Source organism: Suillus clintonianus (genome assembly GCF_016758775.1).
Source record: "Suillus clintonianus strain FC179 chromosome Unknown DEU56scaffold_148, whole genome shotgun sequence".
Taxonomy (NCBI): Eukaryota; Fungi; Basidiomycota; class Agaricomycetes; order Boletales; family Suillaceae; genus Suillus; species Suillus clintonianus.
This window is the reverse complement of record NW_024539372.1, coordinates 46,306-70,174: the sequence shown is the minus strand read 5'-3', so window position 1 is coordinate 70,174 and position 23,869 is coordinate 46,306. Positions and strand designations below refer to the sequence as shown.

General features: G+C 47.7%; 11 protein-coding genes across 11 annotated transcripts; 6 read left to right on the top strand and 5 right to left on the bottom strand.

The window, feature by feature from the left end:
• The first annotated feature begins 865 nt into the window (after window positions 1-865).
• On the top strand, window positions 866-2,789 carry DEU56DRAFT_974906 (short-chain dehydrogenase). Its single transcript, XM_041359564.1, has 9 exons — window positions 866-912; window positions 966-1,000; window positions 1,074-1,243; window positions 1,303-1,557; window positions 1,608-1,791; window positions 1,842-2,042; window positions 2,092-2,123; window positions 2,175-2,497; window positions 2,554-2,789. Exons 4-9 carry the CDS (start codon window positions 1,350-1,352, stop codon window positions 2,629-2,631), a joined length of 1,026 nt encoding a protein of 341 aa, XP_041202118.1. The 5' UTR covers window positions 866-912; window positions 966-1,000; window positions 1,074-1,243; window positions 1,303-1,349; the 3' UTR covers window positions 2,632-2,789.
• Window positions 2,790-2,804: 15 nt separating this feature from the next.
• On the bottom strand, window positions 2,805-3,586 carry DEU56DRAFT_838716 (uncharacterized protein). Its single transcript, XM_041354893.1, is given in 4 exon segments — window positions 2,805-3,272; window positions 3,331-3,450; window positions 3,507-3,539; window positions 3,551-3,586. 3 exon segments carry the CDS (start codon window positions 3,534-3,536, stop codon window positions 3,060-3,062), a joined length of 363 nt encoding a protein of 120 aa, XP_041202117.1. The 5' UTR covers window positions 3,537-3,539; window positions 3,551-3,586; the 3' UTR covers window positions 2,805-3,059.
• A 1,055-nt stretch (window positions 3,587-4,641) lies between these two features.
• Window positions 4,642-6,857, top strand: DEU56DRAFT_838695 (uncharacterized protein). The gene is made up of 14 exons (XM_041354892.1): window positions 4,642-4,662; window positions 4,725-5,061; window positions 5,121-5,130; window positions 5,186-5,205; window positions 5,264-5,396; window positions 5,452-5,480; window positions 5,532-5,559; window positions 5,608-5,640; window positions 5,691-5,767; window positions 5,824-5,980; window positions 6,030-6,149; window positions 6,205-6,242; window positions 6,295-6,326; window positions 6,379-6,857. Exons 2-14 carry the CDS (start codon window positions 5,029-5,031, stop codon window positions 6,560-6,562), a joined length of 894 nt encoding a protein of 297 aa, XP_041202116.1. The 5' UTR covers window positions 4,642-4,662; window positions 4,725-5,028; the 3' UTR covers window positions 6,563-6,857.
• Window positions 6,858-8,875: 2,018 nt separating this feature from the next.
• Window positions 8,876-9,466, bottom strand: DEU56DRAFT_761281 (uncharacterized protein; the record flags this gene model as incomplete). The annotated part of the gene is made up of 4 exons (XM_041350517.1): window positions 8,876-8,992; window positions 9,050-9,129; window positions 9,175-9,216; window positions 9,247-9,466. The coding sequence occupies 4 exons, from the start codon at window positions 9,464-9,466 to the stop codon at window positions 8,876-8,878; spliced, it is 459 nt and encodes a 152-aa protein (XP_041202115.1).
• Window positions 9,467-10,664: 1,198 nt separating this feature from the next.
• Window positions 10,665-13,093, top strand: DEU56DRAFT_838653 (putative dimethylaniline monooxygenase (N-oxide-forming)). The gene is made up of 10 exons (XM_041354891.1): window positions 10,665-10,710; window positions 10,765-11,370; window positions 11,420-11,703; window positions 11,764-11,968; window positions 12,018-12,138; window positions 12,186-12,271; window positions 12,321-12,370; window positions 12,420-12,523; window positions 12,572-12,699; window positions 12,756-13,093. The coding sequence occupies exons 1-10, from the start codon at window positions 10,671-10,673 to the stop codon at window positions 12,884-12,886; spliced, it is 1,755 nt and encodes a 584-aa protein (XP_041202114.1). The 5' UTR covers window positions 10,665-10,670; the 3' UTR covers window positions 12,887-13,093.
• A 650-nt stretch (window positions 13,094-13,743) lies between these two features.
• DEU56DRAFT_838651 (uncharacterized protein) lies at window positions 13,744-14,248 on the top strand. Its single transcript, XM_041354890.1, has 2 exons — window positions 13,744-14,134; window positions 14,197-14,248. Exon 1 carries the CDS (start codon window positions 13,826-13,828, stop codon window positions 13,994-13,996), a length of 171 nt encoding a protein of 56 aa, XP_041202113.1. The 5' UTR covers window positions 13,744-13,825; the 3' UTR covers window positions 13,997-14,134; window positions 14,197-14,248.
• A 170-nt stretch (window positions 14,249-14,418) lies between these two features.
• On the bottom strand, window positions 14,419-15,113 carry DEU56DRAFT_838648 (uncharacterized protein; the record flags this gene model as incomplete). Its single annotated transcript, XM_041354889.1, is given in 6 exon segments — window positions 14,419-14,467; window positions 14,512-14,518; window positions 14,534-14,736; window positions 14,765-14,860; window positions 14,890-14,945; window positions 15,018-15,113. Coding segments are annotated over 4 exon segments (324 nt in total), but the record flags the coding sequence as incomplete, so codon positions are not given.
• Window positions 15,114-17,026: 1,913 nt separating this feature from the next.
• Window positions 17,027-18,048, bottom strand: DEU56DRAFT_838642 (Alpha/Beta hydrolase protein). The gene has a single exon (XM_041354888.1). The coding sequence runs from the start codon at window positions 17,864-17,866 to the stop codon at window positions 17,213-17,215; it is 654 nt and encodes a 217-aa protein (XP_041202111.1). The 5' UTR covers window positions 17,867-18,048; the 3' UTR covers window positions 17,027-17,212.
• Window positions 17,998-20,089, top strand: DEU56DRAFT_145829 (uncharacterized protein). The gene is made up of 6 exons (XM_041344765.1): window positions 17,998-18,447; window positions 18,513-18,542; window positions 18,602-18,618; window positions 18,684-19,274; window positions 19,334-19,697; window positions 19,751-20,089. The coding sequence occupies exons 1-5, from the start codon at window positions 18,259-18,261 to the stop codon at window positions 19,668-19,670; spliced, it is 1,164 nt and encodes a 387-aa protein (XP_041202110.1). The 5' UTR covers window positions 17,998-18,258; the 3' UTR covers window positions 19,671-19,697; window positions 19,751-20,089.
• Window positions 20,090-20,100: 11 nt separating this feature from the next.
• DEU56DRAFT_145757 (isoprenoid synthase domain-containing protein) lies at window positions 20,101-21,723 on the bottom strand. Its single transcript, XM_041344764.1, has 6 exons — window positions 21,448-21,723; window positions 21,349-21,387; window positions 21,111-21,285; window positions 20,773-21,055; window positions 20,454-20,719; window positions 20,101-20,398 (listed from the first exon to the last, which is right to left on the bottom strand). Exons 1-6 carry the CDS (start codon window positions 21,617-21,619, stop codon window positions 20,314-20,316), a joined length of 1,020 nt encoding a protein of 339 aa, XP_041202109.1. The 5' UTR covers window positions 21,620-21,723; the 3' UTR covers window positions 20,101-20,313.
• Window positions 21,724-22,143: 420 nt separating this feature from the next.
• On the top strand, window positions 22,144-22,311 carry DEU56DRAFT_747856 (uncharacterized protein; the record flags this gene model as incomplete). The annotated part of the gene is made up of 1 exon (XM_041349302.1): window positions 22,144-22,311. A coding segment is annotated over one exon (168 nt), but the record flags the coding sequence as incomplete, so codon positions are not given.
• Window positions 22,312-23,869: the final 1,558 nt, after the last annotated feature.

The following is a 23,869-nucleotide window of genomic DNA, read 5'->3' as shown; positions in this document are numbered from 1 at the left end:
ATTTTTGTCCCTTCAATGATAGAATGTCTTGTCACAGTAGTTATACATTTTTGAGTATATATGAGTCTATTCAACCGCTTTTTTGGCCCTCTAAAGGTCCCTGAAGTATCATATGTAGTATGTGTTACAGCGGCCCCATCATTTTCTCATCATCATGCTTCCCTGATCTATTCCTGCTATCTCAGACTGCTTATCAACATGCACAGCATGAACGTTCTAGATACTTCCGTCTATTCTTGTTATCTCTGACCGCTTATCAACATGCACTGCATGAACATTCCAGATAGTTCTTTGACATTCTTCTTGACTCCTTTCACTTCCATAGTCGGCCTGGTCCGTGCCTCCCCTATCCATTATAAATACCGCAGTAGCCACACTTGTATTCTTTAACTTGAATCTACTTGGTTCTCTCTGATACTTGATCATCTTCCGAGGAAGATATTTGATTCCGATCTAGCTCTTACAAAGAGACTAGTCTTACTCGAACTTCGTATAGAGGGAGAGCCCCTCATACGTCTGAACAGAACGTCGTAACTATTGAACTCCTTTATTGGATTAGTTACTCAAGAACTATCCAAGTCGTAACAGTATGCACACAAAAAATAACAAGTAGCTTTGCACATCTTTTTTAAAATGTACAGACTTGCAAATATGATCTACAGCAACCTTTAAATAGTTTATACAATATCTCAGGCCTTGGGAGCACAAGAGGGAACTGAAATCTAATTTTTACAGGAGAAAAACTCTACTGTAAAGCATAAACAGGGGTGGAGTACATAAGCAGGGCAATGTATAATAAGGGAATAACAATGACAGACCGTTCCGGACGTTTCTGGGGGCTCTCGGTTATAATTTACGGTATACTGCTGGTAACTGAGAGCCATTAAGTGTAAAAGCCCCGAGTTGGAACAGGTAACACATCACCGTTTCAAAAACCATGTTACCATTGGACTGACGTTATTTAGTAAAGGTTGGACCCCGCAAACTGTGTCGGAGAAAGGTACGAATCTTTTCTTGTCTTCATTATTCTAATTGAATGTCTTCATTGTCCTACTCGCAAACTTCGACTTAAGAATAACCAGGAAATGTTCTTACCGAGCAGTGGAGTCGAGGTCTTTGCCCTTCATGTAATTGATGGGTTCAGGGACTTGCATTTCTCACGCCATTGGGAGCCGATCTACTTCGGAATGGTAACAGGTCACCATATACTCTCGAGATAATGCACTTAGGTACCTTGTTCTTCGTGAGTTTGGGAACCGAACCGAAGTATGCTGCCAGTGATATAACAGGGTACCGGCTCAGGATTTCACACTCGCCTCCCTAGCCTGAAATCGCACAGCTGAGGCATAATGGGCAAGCTCACCACTTTCGGGTTTCTTCGCGAGCAATGGACGGACCTCCCCATCTCCACTACGGACGTCAGCGATCAGTCGCTGGTCGTGGTCGGTGCTAATGTTGGGCTTGGAAACGAAGCTGCTGTGCATTTGGCCCAGCTGAAACCTAAGAGTCTGTTGATCACCAGCAGAGACGAAGTCAAGTGCGAACAGTCAAAAGCAGGTATGCGTGAACACTCTGAAGCTTACCAAGGGACTTTATGACTTGTATAGACGTGGAGACCCGGTCGGGCATGACTGATATCAAATCCTGGCCCCTTGAGCTAAGCTCATTCGACTCAGTGCGTTCTTTTGTGAACAAGTTTGAGGCGAAGGGTTGCACAGCAAATGTTCTGATCGCCAACGCCGGCATGTCGACGACGAAGTACACGAAAACTCCGGATGGCTATGAAACTTCGTGAGTGCTTGCTATGATTGCCATTTATTTTGCCTCGAAATTTTTCATAGATTGCAAGTGAATTACCTGTCAACCACTCTGTTGAGCATATTGATGCTGCCTCACCTCATCAAGACCGGGACTCCTGAACATGCTTCGAGACTAGTTATTGTGTCTAGCGTGGCTCATTTTCAAGCCAACAGGCTAGAAGGGGCAGAGAAATGGCCTAGTATCATCGACATGATCAACGATGAGGCGTATTGTACCTCTAGGCAAGTTTCATTGATGTATTTTCGTGCAGCAATAATGAACCCGCTGCAGCGTGATGATGAACCGATACCAACTATCCAAACGTAAGTAATAAAGTACATGCATTACTATGCTCACCACACTGTCATACGCAGTCCTTGAAGTGATGTTCATCCGTGAGCTGTCTTCTCGGCTTTCCACACCGACGTTGGTCGCAGTTTCCGCGGTCAATCCTGGTCTTTGCCACTCCCGTCTTACACGAGATGTCGATTTGAATCCTTTCTCCAAGTTTGTTATGAATATTCTCCAAGGGTTACTGGCACGCACGACTGAGATGGGCAGTCGGACACTTGTCCATGCGGCAATCGAGCCAAGTGAGAGGGAACGGCATGGCCGCTACCTGTCGAGTTGCAAAGTTACCGAAGAGAGCGACTATGCTCTCAGTGCGGAAGGTAGGGAAGTATCGAAGCGTTTGTGGGTGCGTACCTGCTTGTTTTTGACTACCATTGTGCAGGCTGATATCCAACTGGACAGCACGAGACCCTCAAGATTCTTGGAGACATCGATCCAAGAGTCAATACAATTGTATCTGAGAACCTCATCAAGGAATGATAGCATGACTTGACTGTTATTCATTATAGACGGTCGTGTTGTATTCTTATCTCAGTTATCTGTGGCTGTCGGTGGCACAAAGTTGAGCTCGCCCTGTTTTCAACGTTGAATGGCGTTTGATTCAGTGTAGTCCGAGTATCAGCGAATAACAATGCAGATTGTAGGACAGAGCTAAATACATGTGCTCCTCGAAATTAATGCACAGTGACACTGAGAGGTATTAACAGTATCTGTGATGCGGATACAGAAAGCGTCACATCTCGAGACTCCGAGTCGAATAGATGAAAATTGTGTCAGAAATGCAAAGCCAGCAAACGGATTTGTAATCCTCACAGGATACAGGCAGAAAGATACATCCATATGGACAATAGAAGAGTATGTATCGGGCTTTTGGGGCTATAGTCCACTTAGGATACATCTATATAACATCATCGGCTGCAACATGACGACTTGAGCACTGAGCAGACGACAGTTTTGCGCACAAATGGTACCGCAGGGTTAGGTTCCATAGTCGGGAGGTTCGAGGGTTGTATCAGAGACTCCATCGTCCCTGACTTGTACGAACGGACGGGAGAGGCTAGAACCCCCAGATTGTTGATTTCTGGGATATTCAGGGAGTTGAAGAGTTCGAGTGTCCGTAGCTGACCGTGCGGTTAATGAGACCACGGGGCGATATGAAAAGAATATAATATGACGAACCCAGTGTGAAGTAGCACGCTGTCCGATGTGAGGTTTAGGGTCTTTATCGATAATGCGAATTGGGATGCCGTTCTGGAGGAGCGTCAACGCTGCTACCAGGCCCACTGGCCCGGCCCCTACCTAAGAAAGAGAAATTCAGCAAAGGTGCCGGCTTCTATTATAAGCAGATCACTTACGATTAGCACATGAGGATGAGTGAAATCCATATGAAGAGCAAATGTAGAGGTTGTTGAGTTCAGAGGTTGTTGGGTTAGCAGCCTGCTACATAATGCTAGGATACACCTACAAAAGGCGCTGCTTCGCGTGGTGACTCTGGTGAGCCTACCGATTACTTACACTTCACCTACAAAAGGTGTTGGCCAGCCTGTGACAGCGTACATAGGTATGCAAAAAAAAGATCTAGCAATACTGCCAATACATCGTGAATAGACAAACGGACTTTGAAAAATACCTGCGGCAACGCGGCAAATTGAACCGTCACCAATCATCCACCTTAGTCAGGGAGGTGTTCAATTATATGGCGAGCAATGCATGTATTCCTATGGCGAGGCACTCGTAATTTAATATCGATTACTCGTGCTCGTGCCAAAGCAGAAGGGCTCGGTACTCTACCAGTACTTCCTCGACTCATCCCCAAGCTTACTCACGTCAACGTTAGTATTGACGAGAATTTGCTCTACGACGGATGCATTCACTGACACCTATCACTGCTGTGAGGCTCTCTGGCACATCTCCCGGATGTTACGCGTGCAGAAATTACCACTGGATGTGGGAATGGTCGTCGGTATTCCGAACGGATATATTCGAGGTAGTGGGTGTAGATCTGCACAGTGTAAGATTAACTTTGGAGATACGACAAGCGCAAGGGCCACTGCACTCAGGCGAGCGCAATCGTTCAAGCTTACCAGTATGTAAGCGCGCTCGTCTGGGTCCTGTAGAATATAATGTTTCCATGGCTGACATGAAAAAGCTAAACGCTCACTTTGTCGAGGTCAAAGATTGTAGTGGGATATGACACATTTTTGCCGCGCAGTTGAAAAGTTACCTAGAAGCTCTGCCATCTGTTGAAGCTTGTGAGATACCAAAAGATCAGGATGGGGCTGCCTGTGGGTAGGAAACACAACCCACGTTCAATGGCCGTAACTTCAATTGAGTTGATAGTATAAGGCTTACCCGGAAGCGCCATGTTTTAAAATATCACGGCCATCGCAACGCCGTTTACGTACACCGCATACACGCCTGCAACACAGCCACTGGCGTGCGTACCTTGATAAGTTCAAGTCCATGATACATATTGATCATGTGTTGGGATGTACACGCTTGCGCGTTCATGTAAGTAATACGTATATCACCAGTATTTGGGTTCATGCATAACCTGGGCTAACGCTTTATAGATGGCACGTACATAATAAACATTAGTGCTAACGTTTCTCCGAGGAATCAGGATCCTTTTGAAGTTCCCGGTGATCGCTCGAGCGCCCGAGAAGACGGAAGAAGACTCTTCCAGGAGTCTGGGGCTCACGATATATTCTGTTAGACTTGGCGCTGGGCCTTGGACATATATATTAACACCACCACACCGCTTCACCAAGAATTTTTTTCTCCACCACTGGCATCGCCCCTCTAATGGCGAAATATTAAAAACAATACACACCCGCGCAGTCCACGAGCGAGTGCCCACACATAAGCCCTTTACATATGGTTTTGCTGCACACAGAACAGACGATCAAGGTATGAGCGTATGGCCGATCTTCCATTTTTTGAACCAACTCTCGCGCTATGTTTCGCAGTATCTTCGAGGTTTGTCGTTAGTTCCCCTTCTTCATTCTAGTCTGTACTCAAAATTCTGGTGAAGTTGCACCGGCCGGGGTTTGGGTAAGTCAAGCGCGTACTTTCTCGCGAGTGCATGCTGAGGCTTTTCCCCCTTCATCAGGCACTCGATTATTTTTTGACCCTTGAACATGAAGCCCGTCTGTTCAGCACCATGGGCGTCTTGAGCATTGTGTCTGTCATTTTTATCGTAACTAGATATACCCCCGTAGTATGGATTATCAGCGAAGTATACGGTGAGCAATATTATTCATTATTTGGGAAATTTTCTCAGCGTCGGTGGTCTGTCAGTTACTCTTGGGTCACAAGCAATGGGAACGGTATGCACTCTCTCAAACATACTCTAAGCACATCGATGCTAAGTAATACAGTGCATGGCAACATATCGAACGAGTGGGGGTAAGTCACCTCGTGATCGCTAGTTCCACATCAGCTGATACTGCCCAGCGTCACTGCTCCTTATCATGTCAGCCGCAGAAGGTTAGTTCTTTTTCATTGCCAAAGAAAAGCCCCGAACTTAAGTGTTTCAGGTCTGCTCCTGATGCGTACACTTGCATTATGGCATAACAATAGGAAGATAAAGCTACTTTTATTGGCAAGCTACTCGGTAAGTTATATGTTTTAGCCGTGGTGTCATAAGTGGTGATTTAATGAAACTTGAAGCTTGTTTTCATATCCATGGCCACTTGCGATATAATTGCGGGGCCTCTGTTCAAAAGTGTATGTGCGCCCACATCAACTCAGAGCGCTTTAGAGGATGCTACAAGACTAGAACGCCTGATAATGGGCAAGTTTGTAAGCGCAGCACTGTTTGAATTCAGTAGGCGATTCGACGCTGCCTTTTTAGCTCTACTGACGAATATGTGCAGTAGCGATCACTATCACAATATATCATCCAATACAACTACGTTCTAATGGCATATGTAACATCAGTAAGCTGGCGTCAACCTTGTCGAAGGGAAGTGTGCTATACGCACTGTTGCTTCTTGGTATGTCATTCGGATGTTTGTTATTACTTTCTATCTTACTTGGCTGTGCTTTAAGCAATCTCTGTTGCAAACATTGTTTCTTTTTCTTTGCCGGTACGTAGTTTCCATGCATTCCGCCAGGGTCAAGTATGAATTATTATTGCAGGTATCACAAGGGCAGTGCGGGATTATAGATGTGTAAGTGGCTGCACCTCATATCCAGGGCTAAGCGTCAAATTGTCAGAATCAGGTTTCAAGGTGTCCTACACGGTGTTATAGCTTCGCGCATTCTTTTTGATCTGAGGAATACAACGTGCACAAGTCAGAGTGAAGAACACGACTGCCAATTCACCTCATATATATCTATTCCTTGCACTCAGTGCGCATCACAAACGATACCAATGGCTGTCTTACCTGACGAAATAAATGTATGAGCATCCCTCGCGGAGTACCGCGTCTTTCAGTCAAAAATATTGCACGCATTGCACGAGGCTGTAGGATTACCAAGTATGATCAGCGGCTCAGCGCTCAGCTGTTGCAGTGTTTCTTGGCGCTATGACGTGAGAGCGCTCGAGCCTTGTTATACAAGTTCAGAGTACTTACAAGACAACTTGCTCGAGCCATTAGCAGCTTCGAGCAGCTTTGCGGGGTTGACTTCCGAGCGCGTGGAAAGCGCGTATATGTTTGACCTCAACGTGACCTTACAAAAGTTGTTACAAATCCTATCTTCTGCTTCATGACCTGATTCAATAAAGTCCAGAACTTCGCGCCATAGTCCATAGTCTTTTACGTCCTCCTGCACGCATCATGCTCACTGTTCCATACACTGGTGAAAGCAAGCGCATCAGCACTCAGATTTAGGAGACAACGAAAAGGAGAGACTCACTCAGGCGCTCTGGAGTTGAGCAAGCCTCAAGGCCCAGCGCTCATGAACATTTGAACTGGGTCCCACTGGTGATATGGCATTTAGTTCCGCCCTTGCATGCCACAAACTTGTAGATTTTGTTATTGAGACAGTAAAACCCGAAATCATTGCCGTTGTTGAAACCTTTGAGGTTTGAGCACCCCACTTCATCGGCGGACAGCCATCAGCATGTGGTCCAAGGTCTGCACGTAGGCAACGAAAGTACTCACCAGTTGTGTGGCAGGGTAGGTTCAAAGGCGATACGGTCACATCCTAGGATGCGATGGCTACGCCAGCCATCACTGCCACAGAGACGATCATAGTGGTGAGTGAAGTGAATTTCATGGCTGAAATTTAGATTGTGTTGTCTGAATAAAAACTAGCGCGCTGGCTTTTATACACAGGTAGTGCGTAGGGGGCAGCCAAGCAATCTGGATGAACTTGTATCACGAAGCAGATACCACACTCCGTGACATAATTGCCTCGAAAGCCTCAAATAATGTGCCGGACGCACTCCGCCGCGAGTCCTTCTGGTACGTGTTGGTGAACTTCGATCTATGATGATAATTTATCCACCCAACTTTCATATTCGCAGGGATGCGCAGACGCACTCACTGACCAGATGCATATAACAACTCAATAGGCCTGCCCCTATGCCCGCATGATCTCGCTACCTACAAGAGCATCCTGGTAGCAAGGCCAGTGGTCGCGGGGGTAAACTGTAACGGCGAACGTTTTCCGAGGACGTTACATGGATGTTGCCGATGGCAGTTATGGAACCGCGAATACTTTCATGATCACAACGCCTGTCGTGCTCCGCAAGTCCCACAACCACGAACGCCATCATTTGTATCAGTCACCATCTGTTACTTCCGACTTCCGGAAATCGGATGAATTGCTAAACATCATAGCAGCGATAAATCTTTTACCAGACAAGAAACTCCTAAAAACTCAGAGGGCCATAAACTAGCAGATAACACTATAAACTCACCACCATCCCAACGGCAAGTAGAGTATGCATGACTGAAATAAATGGTTGATGACATGCATTTCTTGGGAAACGGCTACAAAGAATGCCAATGGCCCGCCTGGGTGCGTGTCGCGAGACTTTATCAGTCCATCTTCGACACGCATGATGTTCACGACCATGTGCTTGGAAACGTCAGCAAATAATATCATATATAAGAAGTGAGAAGCTGACTGCGGTACTCAGTATCAACAGCAGGATGGCCACCACAATGTTTGGGCGATTGATGTCGTGCGTGTGACGTTAATAGGTTAAAGTCCAGGTTGTACTGATGAAGATGAACCGCAAAGCCTGGAGAACCCCAGCTTGGTCGATATGGTACGAAGGAATCCATGAGACTCACCGTATAGCATACCTTCCAGCGATACTGACGTTGTAACAGCAGCATCTATTGGCACGTCTCCTGAAGCCATGACGAGAATAGTAATGTCTACCGCCTGAGAGATGCGAAGGTCCGGGCATCATACCCAATTTCGTGAATATCGTTTTTATACGGAAACGACTTGGGTCGCATGAGCTTGAGGAATCTCATGCATCTCGAATCGTCGCCAGCAGTTGATGGAAGAGACACCATATAACTTCTTGCGCCGCACCACCCTTTAGCTTCTAGGTCAATCTAACAATATATTCCGTGTTGTCAACCAGTTTGCCTAGAAATGGTACTCAGTGCATAAATTTCCAACTATCTGTGTGAATGCAACAAACTTATCGAAGTCGTGGCAGAACGCTCCAACGTTGAGGAAATCATAATTGTGTTTGGTGGAAAGGAAGTGAGCTGAGCACTGGCAGCAGTTCCCGTCAGTTCGAATTCTGTGGTCAAAAGTCTACTAGCGTCGAACGCGTGAGCTCATAAGCACCGGGGTAGAACAAGAAGTTGCCATTGTTATCAGGTCTTGCGAGATTACGAAGTGTGATCGGCAGCTCGACGCCTAGCTATTGCAGTGTTCCCTGGCGCTAAGTGTGATGTGAGAGCGCTCGAGCATAGCTGACAAGAACCGTCGCCTTGTTCGTCCACCGTGACTGCACAGGTGGGGCCGGCATAGGCGAATTCGAACGACCCTGAGACCTTTCTAGAATTTCCGGCTTCAACGGTTATTTCAGCGAACCGAGCTCACCATTCCATGGGTCCTTGAGCTGCGCTGCGCCGCTGCCAAACGCTGAACGTCACATTGTTTCCGACTATGTACATTTCACAGCATAGGGTACGTAATCCCGATTGTTCCGACGAGTCTGTTGAGGCCCCATTCGGATATTGTTCTCGGTGAGGTAAGCACCCATTCTTCGGTTGACATTGACAACGGCGCACATTGTAGGTTCCGAACTGATCTGGTGATCAGAATTCTGATAGTCCACGTGCCATACGCCGGCGAACTCTATGTTCAAAGTAGCCTGCCAGTGCAGGGACATGAAATGAAACACAGGAAGAAGGACAAGAATTATGAAAGCCAAGACCACCGCGCTTCGTTACTCAACAGCTTGAATTGAAGACCTGGAACAGGCACTGGCACCTTGTTCCTCTGTTCAATCATGAACATGATTGAATGTTGAACACTGGGTTCACTGGATCATCATCGGGGACGATTTCCCATTGCTGATTCATCCACGCATGAACGCCAGGAAGACGGCAGATTGTCCAAGGACAACATAGTAACGGCAGGAAACCAGTACGTGTACCTGTTGCATTCAATATCCGAGTTCATCTCGATGACCCAGCCCTGCCATATATCCAAGCCACTCGAGAATGTAACGAAAGGTCTCCCTATAGGCTAGTAGCTATAGCCTTGGAAGACCTTAAACCGCGACTAATACTGCCTGACCAACCGGTCAAAAGATGATTTGCGCGAAATTGGATACTCTTTCGGGTACATGCCAAGGCTATGCTACAACACCTGAAAGTAGATGGCTTTTTTTTCTTGTTAAGGTTACGCGTATACGATATGGACTACAACAGACTCTTTTCCTTTTGAAGTTTCATCGGCTGCACAGGCTCGTCTTTTGCTATGCAGAAAATTCGATGCGGCTCGGTATGTACCCTTCATTTCAGAGCGATCCTCACTCAGTACAACAGCTGGGGCATCTCAATCCCTGCAGATGTTATAGTACCCGACGTACATTTTTCAACGATTCACACAACTTCCCGGGTCAAGCGCGAATGTAGATCCCTGATCATAATATGCAGTAATATTGATGCTAGGAATCGAAGAACCTTAATACCCAATCCAGTTCAACATGTCCGATGGCTAGATGCATGCTTACCAGCGTCTGGCTAATGTCTGGAATGGTGGCTGCAAACTTACAACACACGGCTAGATTGGACACCCTCCGATGTCAATGTACAGCGCGATGAAATTTTGCCGAGTCAAGAAGAAACCAGTCCGTCATCTCACCTAATAGAAAAAACCTAATCAGAACGTTGACTGCCGTTAGGAGCAGTGTAAATCTCAAGGAGTGGCATCATCACTGCATCATCCGCATTAGCATCTCGCTTTCATTCCCATTGGAATTTGCACAGACATGATTGGGACGCCGAGAAACTTTATAAAAAGCTACAAAACAACCTGTCAGTATCAGCAAAGAGAAGGGTCTCAACAGCTTTCGTTTTCCAGGAAACATGTCTGGCTCAAACAACCTTTCAACTCCGTTATCCGCTGGTAAGCATGCACGTCGTAAAAGCATTACACAGTTCACGTACTATTGAATATCAGAGGTCATTTCCTCCACGTGGCTTGGTACATTGATTTCCGACCTATCCAGCCCCACTTTCTCTCTCAAAAACTCCTTTACCGATGATAGCTACTGGCGGGATCTCTTGGCATTCACTCCTGATTTTCGCACTATACACACACTTCCCGAGATCCAGCATTGTTTCTCCATTCCCGTTGCTGACGCGCGACCAAGTCAGTTTCGGATCTTACCTGGTGTTCATCATCGGTGCACTGGTCCTGGAAAATCATTCGTCCAAGGAATTATTCAATTTCAGACGGCGATCGCAGAGTGCACTGGCGTCTTCACTCTTGTTCAAAGTGACGACTCCTGGAAGGCTTGGTCCTTTGTGACCATGATGGATCGTTTACTTGGAGTGGCAGATCGCGTTAATGCCAGTCAAACGCCCCTGTGCAGCCCACCTGAGTGGAAGACTGTAATGGAATACACAGCGGTCATCGTTGGTGCAGGTCAGTGCGGCTTATCCATTGCTGCCCGTCTGGAGAACCTCGGCGTCTCTACTCTCGTCGTGGAGAAACGTAGCGTATTGGGTGATAGTTGGCGCTCTCGATACGAGGCGCTGGAGACAAATACATCCAGAGCGTTCAGTACGTGCAGCTCTCGTCAACTCTTGTCCTAGTCTGATCGTACGAGAAGATCATCTTCCTTTCGTCCCGTTCCCGGAGAGATATGGGGAGTATATCCTCAGCACCGATGTTGCCGAATATCTTGAAAATTACCAGAGGACTCTCGGTCTTCACGTGTTGACTTCGGCGTGCGTTTCTGCTGCTTCATACGATTTTTTGACAGATACCTGGACGATCTCTGTATCTCTTTCGGACCGATCCTCTATGACTGTGACGGCCCGGCACCTGATTGCGGCCACAGGTGTCGGCACGTTGGGAGGTACAATCCCGTTTATGCCACCTATTCCAGGCAAGGTACGAAATCATGACTTGATTATCTGTGGATGATGAATACTGAATGTTATCTGGCTGCAGAACTCCTTCCTGGGAAATATTCTCCATTCAAGCGAATATACGTCCTCCCGCTGCGGCAGTGCACGGAAGGCGGCGGTTATCGGCGCAGGATGCTCTGCGCACGATATTGCTCAAGACTTGACGAAAAACGGGTCGCGAACGGTACTTGTGCAGCGTTCGCCAACCGCTGTTGTCAGTCGGCAGGTGCTGAGTCGTTCGTTCCCAGGTTACCTTAACCACTCGCTGCTAAATCTCTCCACTGATTTCGATCATAGGTTTTTTTGGGCAGGATATCCTTTCGACAGATATCGCCGACCGCTTCTACGTCGCTCTCCCTTTGCCGGCTCTACAAACTTTCCAGCATGACATTATGGAGAGCAATGCCCACATTGACCGGTTTGTTATGCAACATAGATCCCCCTGCCTCGCTCATTTTCCCTCAGAGACCTCAGGGATGATTTGTCCCGTCAAGGTTATCTCCTTCCCGGCCCTGGGGACAACTTCTTAAACCGTCTCCTCATTCGTCGGGGTGAGTTTGTCCCTTACTCATTGTTCTGTTTGTCTCACTGCTATTCCAGGCGGCTACTATATTGATCGGGGTTGCGCAAAGCTTATCACTTCTGGCCAGGTAGTTCTTTAGCTGAGTTTCAGTTATCAAGTTGCTTACCATCAGCAAGATCGCCGTCAAGTCTGGGCTTGAGATTTCCTGCTTCACACCTTCTGGCTTGGTATTCGATGATGGCTCGCAAGTGGAAGCTGACCTTGTCATTCTCGCGACTGGGTATGTCTCCCGAAGATCATTGCGCAAGATCTGACAGCAGTTTTATAGCTACACGAGCTCTACAATTAAAGAAGTCGCCGAGAGCCTTTTTGGGCCCACGGTTGCGGATACTGTCCATGACCTTGGAGCACGGGATAGTAATTTGGAGTTTGCAGGGATTTGGAGGTCATCTGGACGTAAGTTGTTGTGTCTTGATTGATCGTGCTACTCAATGCTGATGTCTTTCCCCTAGACAAAGGTCTTTGGTTTGCGGAGGGCGATCTGTTCTCTGCACGCTTCTACTCCCAGCGCCTCGCATTACAGATAAAGATGAGGGAGATGGAATTGCTTGGTCCAGACCAGAGTACCTATATATCAAGCTGATCTGTGTGTTCACAAGCTGTATGGTGCCTCGTTCACAGAGTCCGCTGTGTATATCGATTGACGTAGTGTGAGTAAATTTGGATAGTACATAGACCTGTATTGAACTCCCGCTATGCCACTAGTAGTGTGGCTTTAGCCTAGAGCTTCCATTATCTAATATAATTTATGTCTGCCTAGATAGTGTAATAGGCAGGGTCATCTGGTCGTTTCAGTTGCCAATGCGGTAGTGACCACAGTGGGAAGTTCCTCGGATGTCGTGACAATGGCAGGTTGTCTTTGCGATGATGGTGGTATGTTCTGGCTTGCTGCACTGCGTGGTATGAGGGTTGAGGGGAGCTTGTTAGCCGGCTTCTTTCTCGCATGATAGTTCCTCTGCGTGAAAATGAGTCAGTGATAGAGAAGTGATCATCAGGAAAAAAATGTGCAGATTTGGCCCCTGTGTACGGGAGCTTGATTACTGGTGGCTCCATGTCCAGTCCATTTCGTTTGTGTAGCATGCCAGAGACGAAGTGTTGAGCCTCGCTGAATGGACGGGGTGGATTGGGTGCCGCGCTCAATTGCCCCATGTGGATCGGGGCGGCGCCGGCGAGGGAGGTCGTTGTAACAGTCCCCCACAGCAGTGTCTTCCTTCACAGCTTGAGCATTGACTGTGCAGATCGAGCGCCCATTTCCATTTGTGACAATATGCCCAGTATCTTCGATTACATTGACCCTTCGGCATTGAGTCTAATCAGTCTTCATCACCAGTACTACGAGTCTGAACGCCTTTGCAATCTGGCAAGCCATAACCAGAATGGCAGAAACACTACCTGCTGGGAGGCAGATATCCAAGGAGAGCGACATGCATCGAACGCCTTGTGGTAATCCTTTCAATTGGACCAATGAGTCACATAGTGTAATCAATATTGCAGATATTCGCGTCACTTTCATATATGCGGGATGCACCCCACGACTCCATTATGCACCGCTACATCTGAAAGTGGGAAGAAGCAGGTGGTGACTGGTGCATATGGTGGCATTGCGCGGTCGTGGGACATGCGAAGCACGGCATGCATTGTGACCATGAAAGTGTTTGCGGTGCCACAACTGACATTGGTAACATCCTTGTAACGTTCGCCGTTACAGTTTACCCCCCAACCGCTTGGCCTGGCTACCAGTAGTAGTTGGCAAGCTCATGCGGGCGACGGGCATAGGAGCAGGCCTTTTAATTTTTTATGCACCTGGTCGGTGACCGCATCTGCCGCATCCCTGAAAATGTGAACATTGGGTGAATAAATCACCATCATAGATCGAAGTTCACCAACACGTACCAGAAGGACTCGTCGAGTGCATCCGGCACATTATTGACGCCTTCAAGAAGATCATGTCACGGAGCATGGCATCTGTTTCGTGATGCAAGCACATTCAGATGCCCCCTATGCACTACCTGTATAAAAGCCAGTGCACTAGTCTTTCATTCAGATAACACAATCAAGTTTCAGCCATGAAATTCACTTCACTCACCACTATAATCATCTCTGCCGCAGCGATGGCTGGAGTAGTCATCGCATCTGAGGATCTGACGTTATCACCTGCGGGTCTGCCCTGCAAAGGAGCTGGTGAGCACTTTCGCGGCCTACGTGCAGACCTTATATCACATGCTGATGCGGCCATCCACTGATAAAGTGGGGTGCTCGACGGGTCTCAAAGGTTTCAATAACGGCAACGATTTCGGGTATTGGTGTGTCAATAACAGAATCGTGGGGTATACGAAATGCAAGGGCAAAAATAGCTGTCATGTCACCAGTTCGTCTACGTTCACATGTACATGATGAGCGCTGAGCCCGGAGGCTTGATCAGCTCCACAGTATCTGCGTGAGCCATCCTTTCACTTTCAACAGAATATGAATGCTGATGTGCTTGTTTTCGCCAGTGCACGGAACAAGGAGCATGATACGTGGAGGAGCGCGTAAAGGAATAATATGACATGAAATTCTGGAGTTTATTGAATCTGAAATAAATACCTGCTTTCATCCGCCAAAAATGAAAATGGATATTGGAATATCACCAGCGGTATCGTCTGTCTGAAGTGGCAACAGCATGAATTCTTCCTTCCTCCAAAACCTTTTATTCTGGTCCAACACATAAGCACTGAGCGGTAGCGCTTCGTATGCCGATGATCCCGTGAAATGAGCAAGGAGAGGCCATGATATAGATAGTGAAAGCAAAGGAGAAATATGGTTAGCAGGCTGCAGCTCAGAATTCAACGTTCGACGTTCAACGCACATGGGAGTAATGTCACCAGAAGCGGGACCGTCCGACCGAGGGTCATTTGGCGCTTTCCCACGCCTGGTCCCGTTACGGACTAGCTTCAAGTTCAAGTTGGACCGTAGAACAACTACATACCGTTGCGTCTTCCGCGATCACTGGCAAGCGGTTTCAATAGCTGTTCAAAAGCAGAGGCGCGTGCGGCCATGCATTCCTTTGCAGCACTCGGCCGAGCTGCTCAAGCACCGGGCTGTCGAAAACTAGACTTTCTAGCGTGCTCGACACTACTAGTTGGGTTTTGACCACCGAATCCGAAGTGACGGGAACTGCTGCCAGCTGGCTCTCAGCTTACTTCCTTGCCACAAAACACGTGCACGAATTTCATGATTTCGTATCATAGGCCGTGACGTTGGAGCGGACGCACGAAAAACGTACATTTGTTGGTAGGCCAAGTCCGTTGCATTCATCCATGAAGAACATATTGGTACGTGATGAATCAAATGCTCGTTCCATGCTTAGCACCGGTCCCAACGCGATCAGTGATGTAGATATAGCAAACAACGGGAATACGGATCAATTGACATTGCGTATGTAGCACGCAGTCGTACACAGTACGTGAACGCCACCGTCAATCCAGGACGGGCACGAACACCCGGTCTGGGACTTAAGAATACGTCTACTAATGGGTAAACAACTCGTGAGTTAGAACCATCATGCATCAAGGCCAGTTATTCCACAACGCCGTTACAGTTTAGCCCCGCGACACTGGCCTAGTTACCGGTATGCTCTAGTAGGCGACGGGGGTCATGCAGGCGTAGGCCTAACGAGTTTCCATATGCATATGGTCTGTGAGTGTGTCTACGCATCCCTGAAAATATGAGAACTGGGCTCGTGGCGGAGTGCGTCCGGCACATTATTTGATGCCTTCAAGAAAATTATGTCACGGGGTGTGGCATCTGTTTCGTGATGCAAGCACATCCAGATGCCCCCCATGCACTACCTGTGTATAAAAGCCAGCATACTAGTTTTTCATTCAGACAACATCATCAACTTTCAGTCATGAAATTCACTTCACTCACCACTATGATCATCTGTGTCGCAGCGATGGCTGGCGTAGTCATTGCGTCCGAGGATCTGACGCTGACACCCCTGGGCCTATCCTGTACCGGAGTTGGTAAGCACTTTCGCGGCCTACGTGCAGACAATGGTCAACATGCTTATGGCTTTCCACCGATAAAGAGGGATGCATGACGGGCCTCAATGGTTTCAACAACGGCAACGATTTCGGGTATTTCTGTGTCGATAACAAAATCGTGGGGTACAGGCCATGCAAGGGAAAAAATAGCTGTCATGTCACCAGTCCGACTACGATCGCATGTAAAACATGATGAGCGCCGAGCCTTGAGGCTTGCTCAACTCCAGTGTCCGAGTTAGCCTGTCCTTTTTGTTGTCAACCGAATCTGAGTGCTGATGTGCTTGTTTTCGCCAGTGCATGGAACGAGGGGCATGATACGTGAAGGAGAGCGTAAAGGAGTGCTGTCGATCATGTGATATTGCGTGACAGGGATACCTTTGTGTTATACCAGACTTAGTTGGCAATGTTATGAATGAGGTTCTCAAAGTGTACATTCCCTTCCCATATCACAGTCTTAACGCTATTGTTCACCGATCGGCGGGTAGCGTCAAAGTTTATTCTCATGTGTTCGCTATCAACACAGCGCAAGACAAGTAGCAGAACCTTCTGAAGACTGAATTCTATATTACAGAAACGAATCATGTCAGTCTACCCTCAAGAAATCGCCGATAGCCTTGAAATAATAATCCCTATCCTCGAAGAACGCAATATGACTCTTCGCAAACCTGACCCACTTAACTTTGGGTAGTTTCTCGATGAAAGGAGCAATCACATAGTCCTGAGCTCCCTCTTCTGGCCCGTTCGTGACGAGTGTTGGGCATGAAATACGATGGATACGGTCAATCACAGACCAAGTTCTCAATGAACCAGTCGAGTGGAACTGTGCGGGCCCCAACCTAAGTTTCAGGATTCAGTTCAGGGTCCTCTTCAAGAGGTTGGTGTACTTACATGGCATTCGACACAGTGGGGTCTTCTTCCACGGAAGCGAACGCAGCATTTAGCTCGTCAGGCCAGGGTATCGTCTGGCATGTGTGCTTGTTCATAAAAGTTTGTATGGCTGCTTGGTACTCCGGTGATGAGAATGTGCCTTCTCTCTCATGTTTCAACACCATCTCCTTGAACTCGCCCGGGAAAGCTTCTAGATGTCCCCGCATACTCTCTTCCCATAGTTGATTGGAGGGTGGGGAGCCGGATAGGACTAGCCGATGAAGTCCAGGAGGTTGACGCTGGGCGACATAATCAGCGGCCAGCATCCCTCCCCATGAATGCCCTAGAAGGTCATAGTCGCTTGCGATACCGAGCTGCACGAGAAGGCTGTCGAGTTGATCCATGAATAATTCTGGGGTCCAGAATTCAGCAGGTTTGTTACGAAGATGAGTAGATTTTCCGATGCCGAGCTGATCATAGAAGATGACTGGGATGCCATAGAGAGAATGAATCTCGGTGTGCGATATCATATAGATATGAGACATCCCGGGACCTCCATGAAGCGTAACGAGTGGCCGTTTGCTCGACTTGAGGTCACCAACGATGTTGTACCAGGTTTGGTACGTCTCGTCACCGACTTTGAAGTCAACAGTGCCCGTGCTGCTATTCATCAGTGTGGTATGCGGTGTTATCTGCAATGACAGTAGGTGAGTACATTGTTCTTTAAATGCAGCTGGCTACAGGCGTGTGTGTGTGACGCGGGACCCTTCAATTGGGCACGTGGCCCATCGGGAATATGGGAGAAGGATGATCGCATTCAATAACATTTACTTAGAAAAAGCCTAGACCTGCTGTTACTTACGAACACATCAGAATTCTTGGAACCCGCACCAGACCTTCGAAACATGCTCCGAGTCGTCGATGTCCACAACAGGGAGTACTTCGATGCACGTTTAGATGGTCACTGATTCAGGTTGCAGATAATCGATAAGGTCTCCCTCACTGTACCGCAGTTCATTGATCAACTCTCCACCAAAATCATTTCCCACTGCCTTGCAAAAATATGACTGACACGGATGACTCTTCTGCAGCTCCAAAGGCCATGATACATGTGATCGATCCAGAGCGGGACAAGACTTTTCAAGCTTTGGCAGCTACCAGTGGATACCTCAAAGAGCAGAGTCGGAACAAAATTCTCATACAATGCACGCAGTGTGAAACGAAAATGGAGAAACCTCGGAAATGCTCCAAGGTCAGTAGTGGTAGTCATCTGAATACTGTCGCGGGCATTCATCGAGGATCGGATATCACTCTTAGTGTAGGAGCGTTTTGTATTGCTCACAAGAGGTAGGCTTTGGAATTGGGAAGGCATTGAAGTCTGAAGCACTGACATCGTGCGTGTGTAGTGCCAAAAGAAAAACTGGTGAGAGCGCTGCCTACGATCGACACAAATCGAGACCTTACTCCAGATCATGCATGTCATGTCAGGCCGATCCACAAACGGATATGCCACCAAGTCGAGCAATCCTCGGGGGTACTCAAACTCGTCCGAATGTTCAGCGTAAATCCATTGATCATGATGTACCTTAAAACCGCTATCGTTCTCGACTGTAACCTGCTCCGAGTCGGCAATCCCCGGATCGGATTCGACGTGCCTTTCGTGGCACAGGTCGACATTGGCCTTGAGCCGAGTGACATTTTTGACTTCGTTGGATTGTATTTCGATGACAAGGCTATTCGGGATAAACTTCAGGGGATGGTGCAAGTCAACTCCATAACTCCGTGGTACCCGGGTATGAAGGGTGCGCAGCCCCTCACACCACAGCGACTAAAGCAATGGCGTGAGGCTCGCGCAAAGCATGATGCAGAGGGTTACGCCAAAGATCCTGTTGGACTCTTGGATTTCTCCTCTGCGGTGCTCTCGAGGAACACAACAAGCCTTACCTACGCCATAAGCCTTGGGTGTCACATTTCTCCTGTTATCCTCGAGATGGCGATGGAACGTGAGCCTTTTGTACGTGTCTGTCCTCTCGCGGGCACTCGGTTCAAGCAACCCATGAGCCCTATGACGTGTCTAGAGTAGGTCCTTCGTCCATGTTTTTATCAACGGAGTCCCTTACTATGGTTGCCTTGCATAGGTATATCAACATCCATATTCGGGCGGATACACAAAACCAGTTGCGTTTACGGTCTGAGATGACAGAGCAAGACAAAGAAGTTATTCGTGCTGCAGGTCGTGGCGAGGACCAACTTCCTGCTCGCGTTCTCAAAGAGAAAATGGAAAGAGAAATCATGTATCTTAATATCGTTGGACAGGGCCAAGGGGCACGCAGCTCAGAGACACAGCGAGGGAAGCAAAGGAGACCCCGACGCAGTCCCTGCTCTTTCTGCGGGACATGGGGCTGCAAGGGCCTTGCAGCCCCCATTGCTCAGCCCAATGTTCGCTTGTGCATAATCGATCACGAAAAGGAGTGAGTCTAGTGGCGTAATGGACAGTCACATGTGAGCATGTACATTTCCAGTGATATCTCACGTCTTTCTGAATCCCGCACAAGGAGAAGGAAGGAACCTACTTTTATGAGAGCCTTCTCCTCTGATCACCCTTCAAGTTAACCATATACTATACTGTATCATATCTGAGGGCCTTACTCCGGCTGGATCTGCCATCGTGTTGAAGATGCTTGTACCAGGTGCTCAAAGTTTTACGTATAGGGCGTTTCTTGGACGGGCTGCTAGATACAGTAATTGTAGATAAATCAGGTTGTGACGCACAGGCGATGCGAATTCGATGTCCATCGTCTATGTCCACAGTCTGATATATCAGAAGAATGGGTCTGATGAGCAAAAGCTGCCATAATTTATGGGGGCATGATTTGGTGGAGCTCGAGGCACGTCGATGTCTTTAGTGATCACAAAACTTGGTTGATTTTGAGAGAACCGAGGCATCTACATAGTATAGCTAAGTATAGTACTTAGTCGACTGAAAGCTAGAGAAATGGGAGGACAAGGGCGGCATCTATGAGCGAACAAGTGAGAAGCATCGTAACGTATTACAAGCGGGGTACAAGAAAAACTGGTTCCGGATTCTATGGAAGGAGCTGTATATCTGAATATGTGTTCACGCCGCGGCTTTGCGGTTGGCCTTTGGCAATAATGGGACAAGCCTAGTTTGCCGTATTTCCGGACCCCTAGTGCCAAAGTACCTGCAATTCCAATTGGGTTAAGTGCCTGTTGATACTGACGGGAAATGCGTATGACCTTTGACCCTCGAAACTCCAACAATTGTCTGCTCGAGGCCAATTTGCTATCCCGTCAAGAAACTCCTTTACTAGGATGTCAACAGAAGGCCCCCATGAAGGGACCTTTGCAAGACCATCGATAAATCGTTTCTGAAGTTCAGCGTGATAGCGTGCTGCCCAAGCTATCGCACCGCCTCTGTCGAGGCCAAGTTCCAACATGACAACGCTGATAAAATTATGGTCATCGCTCCCGGCCGCTTGCTCTTTGTTGTACGAAACCATGTCCTATGAAGCTTGTTAACAGACCGCAAGTCACGACATCATCAATGCTACTTTACATTGCTGATTAGAATCAAGTCCGTGCTGCATTCAGCGAGTTCCACAACGACGGGATGGTAGAACACTTCATCAGGAAGGTCCATCCCCATCTCACATATTACGAAAGATGGCACTGCGCCAACGGTAAGACGCCGGAGCTTGAGGTAGTCATTGATACTGCGCCTATGGCTTCGTTCGCGATCAAGAGCCTCGACAACTACTGCACGAAGGTATGCAGTAAATGTTTCAAGGAAGTGACGTTGAGAAGGCAGGCTTGCGGTCTGGATGGCACGAGCCCAAAATCTATGTAAAAATCCTCTGGGATCTAGGCGATGATGATACATCTAGAAGCACTTACTGTCGTGCGATTTCACCAAGAATGGATTCGCCTTCTGGTCGTATCTTATGAGGATTGTGTAGGGCATCGATCACGATGTCCACCATTTCCTTGGTGACCGTCCCATTTTCGGTGTCGGTGTACTCCTCCAATAGGAAGAAAACATTCATTAAGTCACAGCCGATTCGAATGTGTTCTATTGTTTCGAGAATGCAGTCAGGGCTCTGTGGTACGTGAATCACTGGGGTCAAAAACGAACCTCGTGGTGCATTAGGATAAGCCAGTGCCACTAGGCGGGCTATAAGCACAGTGCATGTCAGCCATTGTCAGAATTGAGGACTAGTGATATATGTCGAACCAAAGTCACATTTTTCGAATGCTTCTTGTGACTCAGGGCTCAGAGCCTTGAAATCACGGAACGAAGCATCGGCTTCAATTTTCACATCTTCAAAATGCGGATTGATGGCACGAGGCCAGGGCCAGTTTATCATGATGTCTGGGAGGTATATCATCTTTTGGTAAGCATCCATGGCCTCCAAAATATAGTTTCCGTGGAGGAATACAAATGTTTGAAAGAGGGAGAAATTGTCGCTGACAAGTCCAGGGATTGCAGTGAAAACTTATATACCTGTCCCCCTAGTCAGGATCGGCCTACTTGTACATATCCGCAATCAAGAAATAGGGTGATACGCACTGACCACGCTGTCAACGGCAGATGCGATCAGGTGGTGCACGACTATGCCATTAGCGTTAAAGTTGCAGAAGTGTAGTCGACCTTTTGAACGATCTGAAACCCAGGTTAACAAGATGGTAGCCATATTGGATTTTCCTCCCTTGTCGCGGGCTGCTATTGAATCGAACTGGATCACGCCGGTAACTCTGGACCCGGTGGTAGAGTGCACTCCCGCACCTAAAGTTTCAGCTACTGCCACTTCGAGCCGCAGATACCAGAGAGTGGGTATCAGCGCCCACGCAGCTAAGATGACATTAGGAATGAAGTCCTAACCGATGATGGTAAACCCGAGGGGCTAATCAACTGAACAAATGATATGTCATCCCCCTCAAACATCACTTCCATCGAATAGGGAAAATTGACTCACCACATTGCCTAATATGCCCCAACATCGACGAAACGATACACCACTTTCTCTCCGGCTGCCCTCAATACGTGTGTGAATACTACTTCCTCGAGAACGCATTGATACGCGATCCGCATCTATAACACACAGTGAAGTGAGTTTTGGCTTTTTTCCGACGTGAGGATGAGACTCGTTTCATCAATGAATCCCAGTGAGACCCACGCTCGGTCAAGACTCCGAGATGAAAGGATAGACGCGCTCAGGCTGTTGTTGCCGCCAACGTTGCTGTCGGGTAATTACGTCATCCGCGATCATCACGCTAAACTTTAACACGTACGGCCAACGTAGTACGTACGGCAGGTACAACATGCAACATACGTCATGACACCAATAATAACCAAGCAATCCATGGACCCTAATAACCCATCCACTCTCCCCGCAGCTTTCCTTTTGTATGAAACCACCCATGGGGTACGATTTAAATTTATACCTTCGTATTGCACCTGCCTGCATTGTTGCTATAGACGAAGCATATCTGATTATACATATCCGATATAGAGTCTCCGGCCCCCAAGGATCGCTCTGATACAAAATGAGGATGTAATCACGGACGGTCACAAACCATAAACAAGGTTGAAAACTGTGTCGATCAATCGGGATGCCTCAATAATCATATGAGCAGATAAGTGATTCGAGTCCCCGATTAGAGTTCTCCAGGATCCGATGTCGAGCTGTTGGCGTAGGGAAATGATTCGCTCGTGCGCGGAACGTATCGCTAGCTTGAGCACTCACTGAGTCGCGGGAATAGAGGAGATTGAGGGTAACTATAGTCCGTCTTCCTTGTAGTATTTCTGTTGCGGGGGAGCTTTTCGAATCGAAGTAGGTCATGGAAACTGAAGTTATTTTTGATTTCAAAGTTTTCGCTACTACCCAAGTTATGCTAGAGAGCGGGGGACCGGCGCGCACAGCCAAGATGTCACTACACTCCTGATAAGTCATGGGCCTCATGGCAAATAAATGGACACCCAAAAAAGGCATGGTAAACTAGAGAACCCAATCAGCTGAAAAATCAGAACGTATGGATGGATGATCACGAACCATGCTTTGGTTTCCAACAATCAAGGTCAAAAGACATGTATATGGACTCGGTAATCACACGAGTCCACCAATAAGCGAATAAGGTTCTCCGCCGGGAGAAGGAGTAGTAAAATGAATCACTGTAGGCCAACAGGCCAGTGGAAAGCTGGGGTTTGCGGTCTGGTAGTCATATGGGTACCACACCTGAGCAGTCCCAGGAATGACATGGGTCCACGAGTATCCCCTGCTGCTGCAACAGCAATGCCAAGTAGAAACTGACACGCACAAGCTGAACAACTTGTTCCGTTGTCTGCCGATCCGACGAATGATGTAAGGCTTCGCACGCTCAAAAAAACCCCAGCGACACAGAATTTTGATCCAAAACTCCGCACATGATAGGCCTCTTCTAATACCAAGGACGGCCTCAGAATATTAATGTGAGCCAACTGCTAGGCGCACTATTGTTGCCTTACAAAAGACCTGGTTCGCATCAACCTGGTGAAAGGCATCCTTCGCGAATATTGCGCAGGTATTCCTGCCCTGAATGGATCCTTAACATTTACTAGTAAGTAGGTCCGTGCGGTCAGTCATCGAGAACGAGTCTGATTTATTGGCGATAGGACA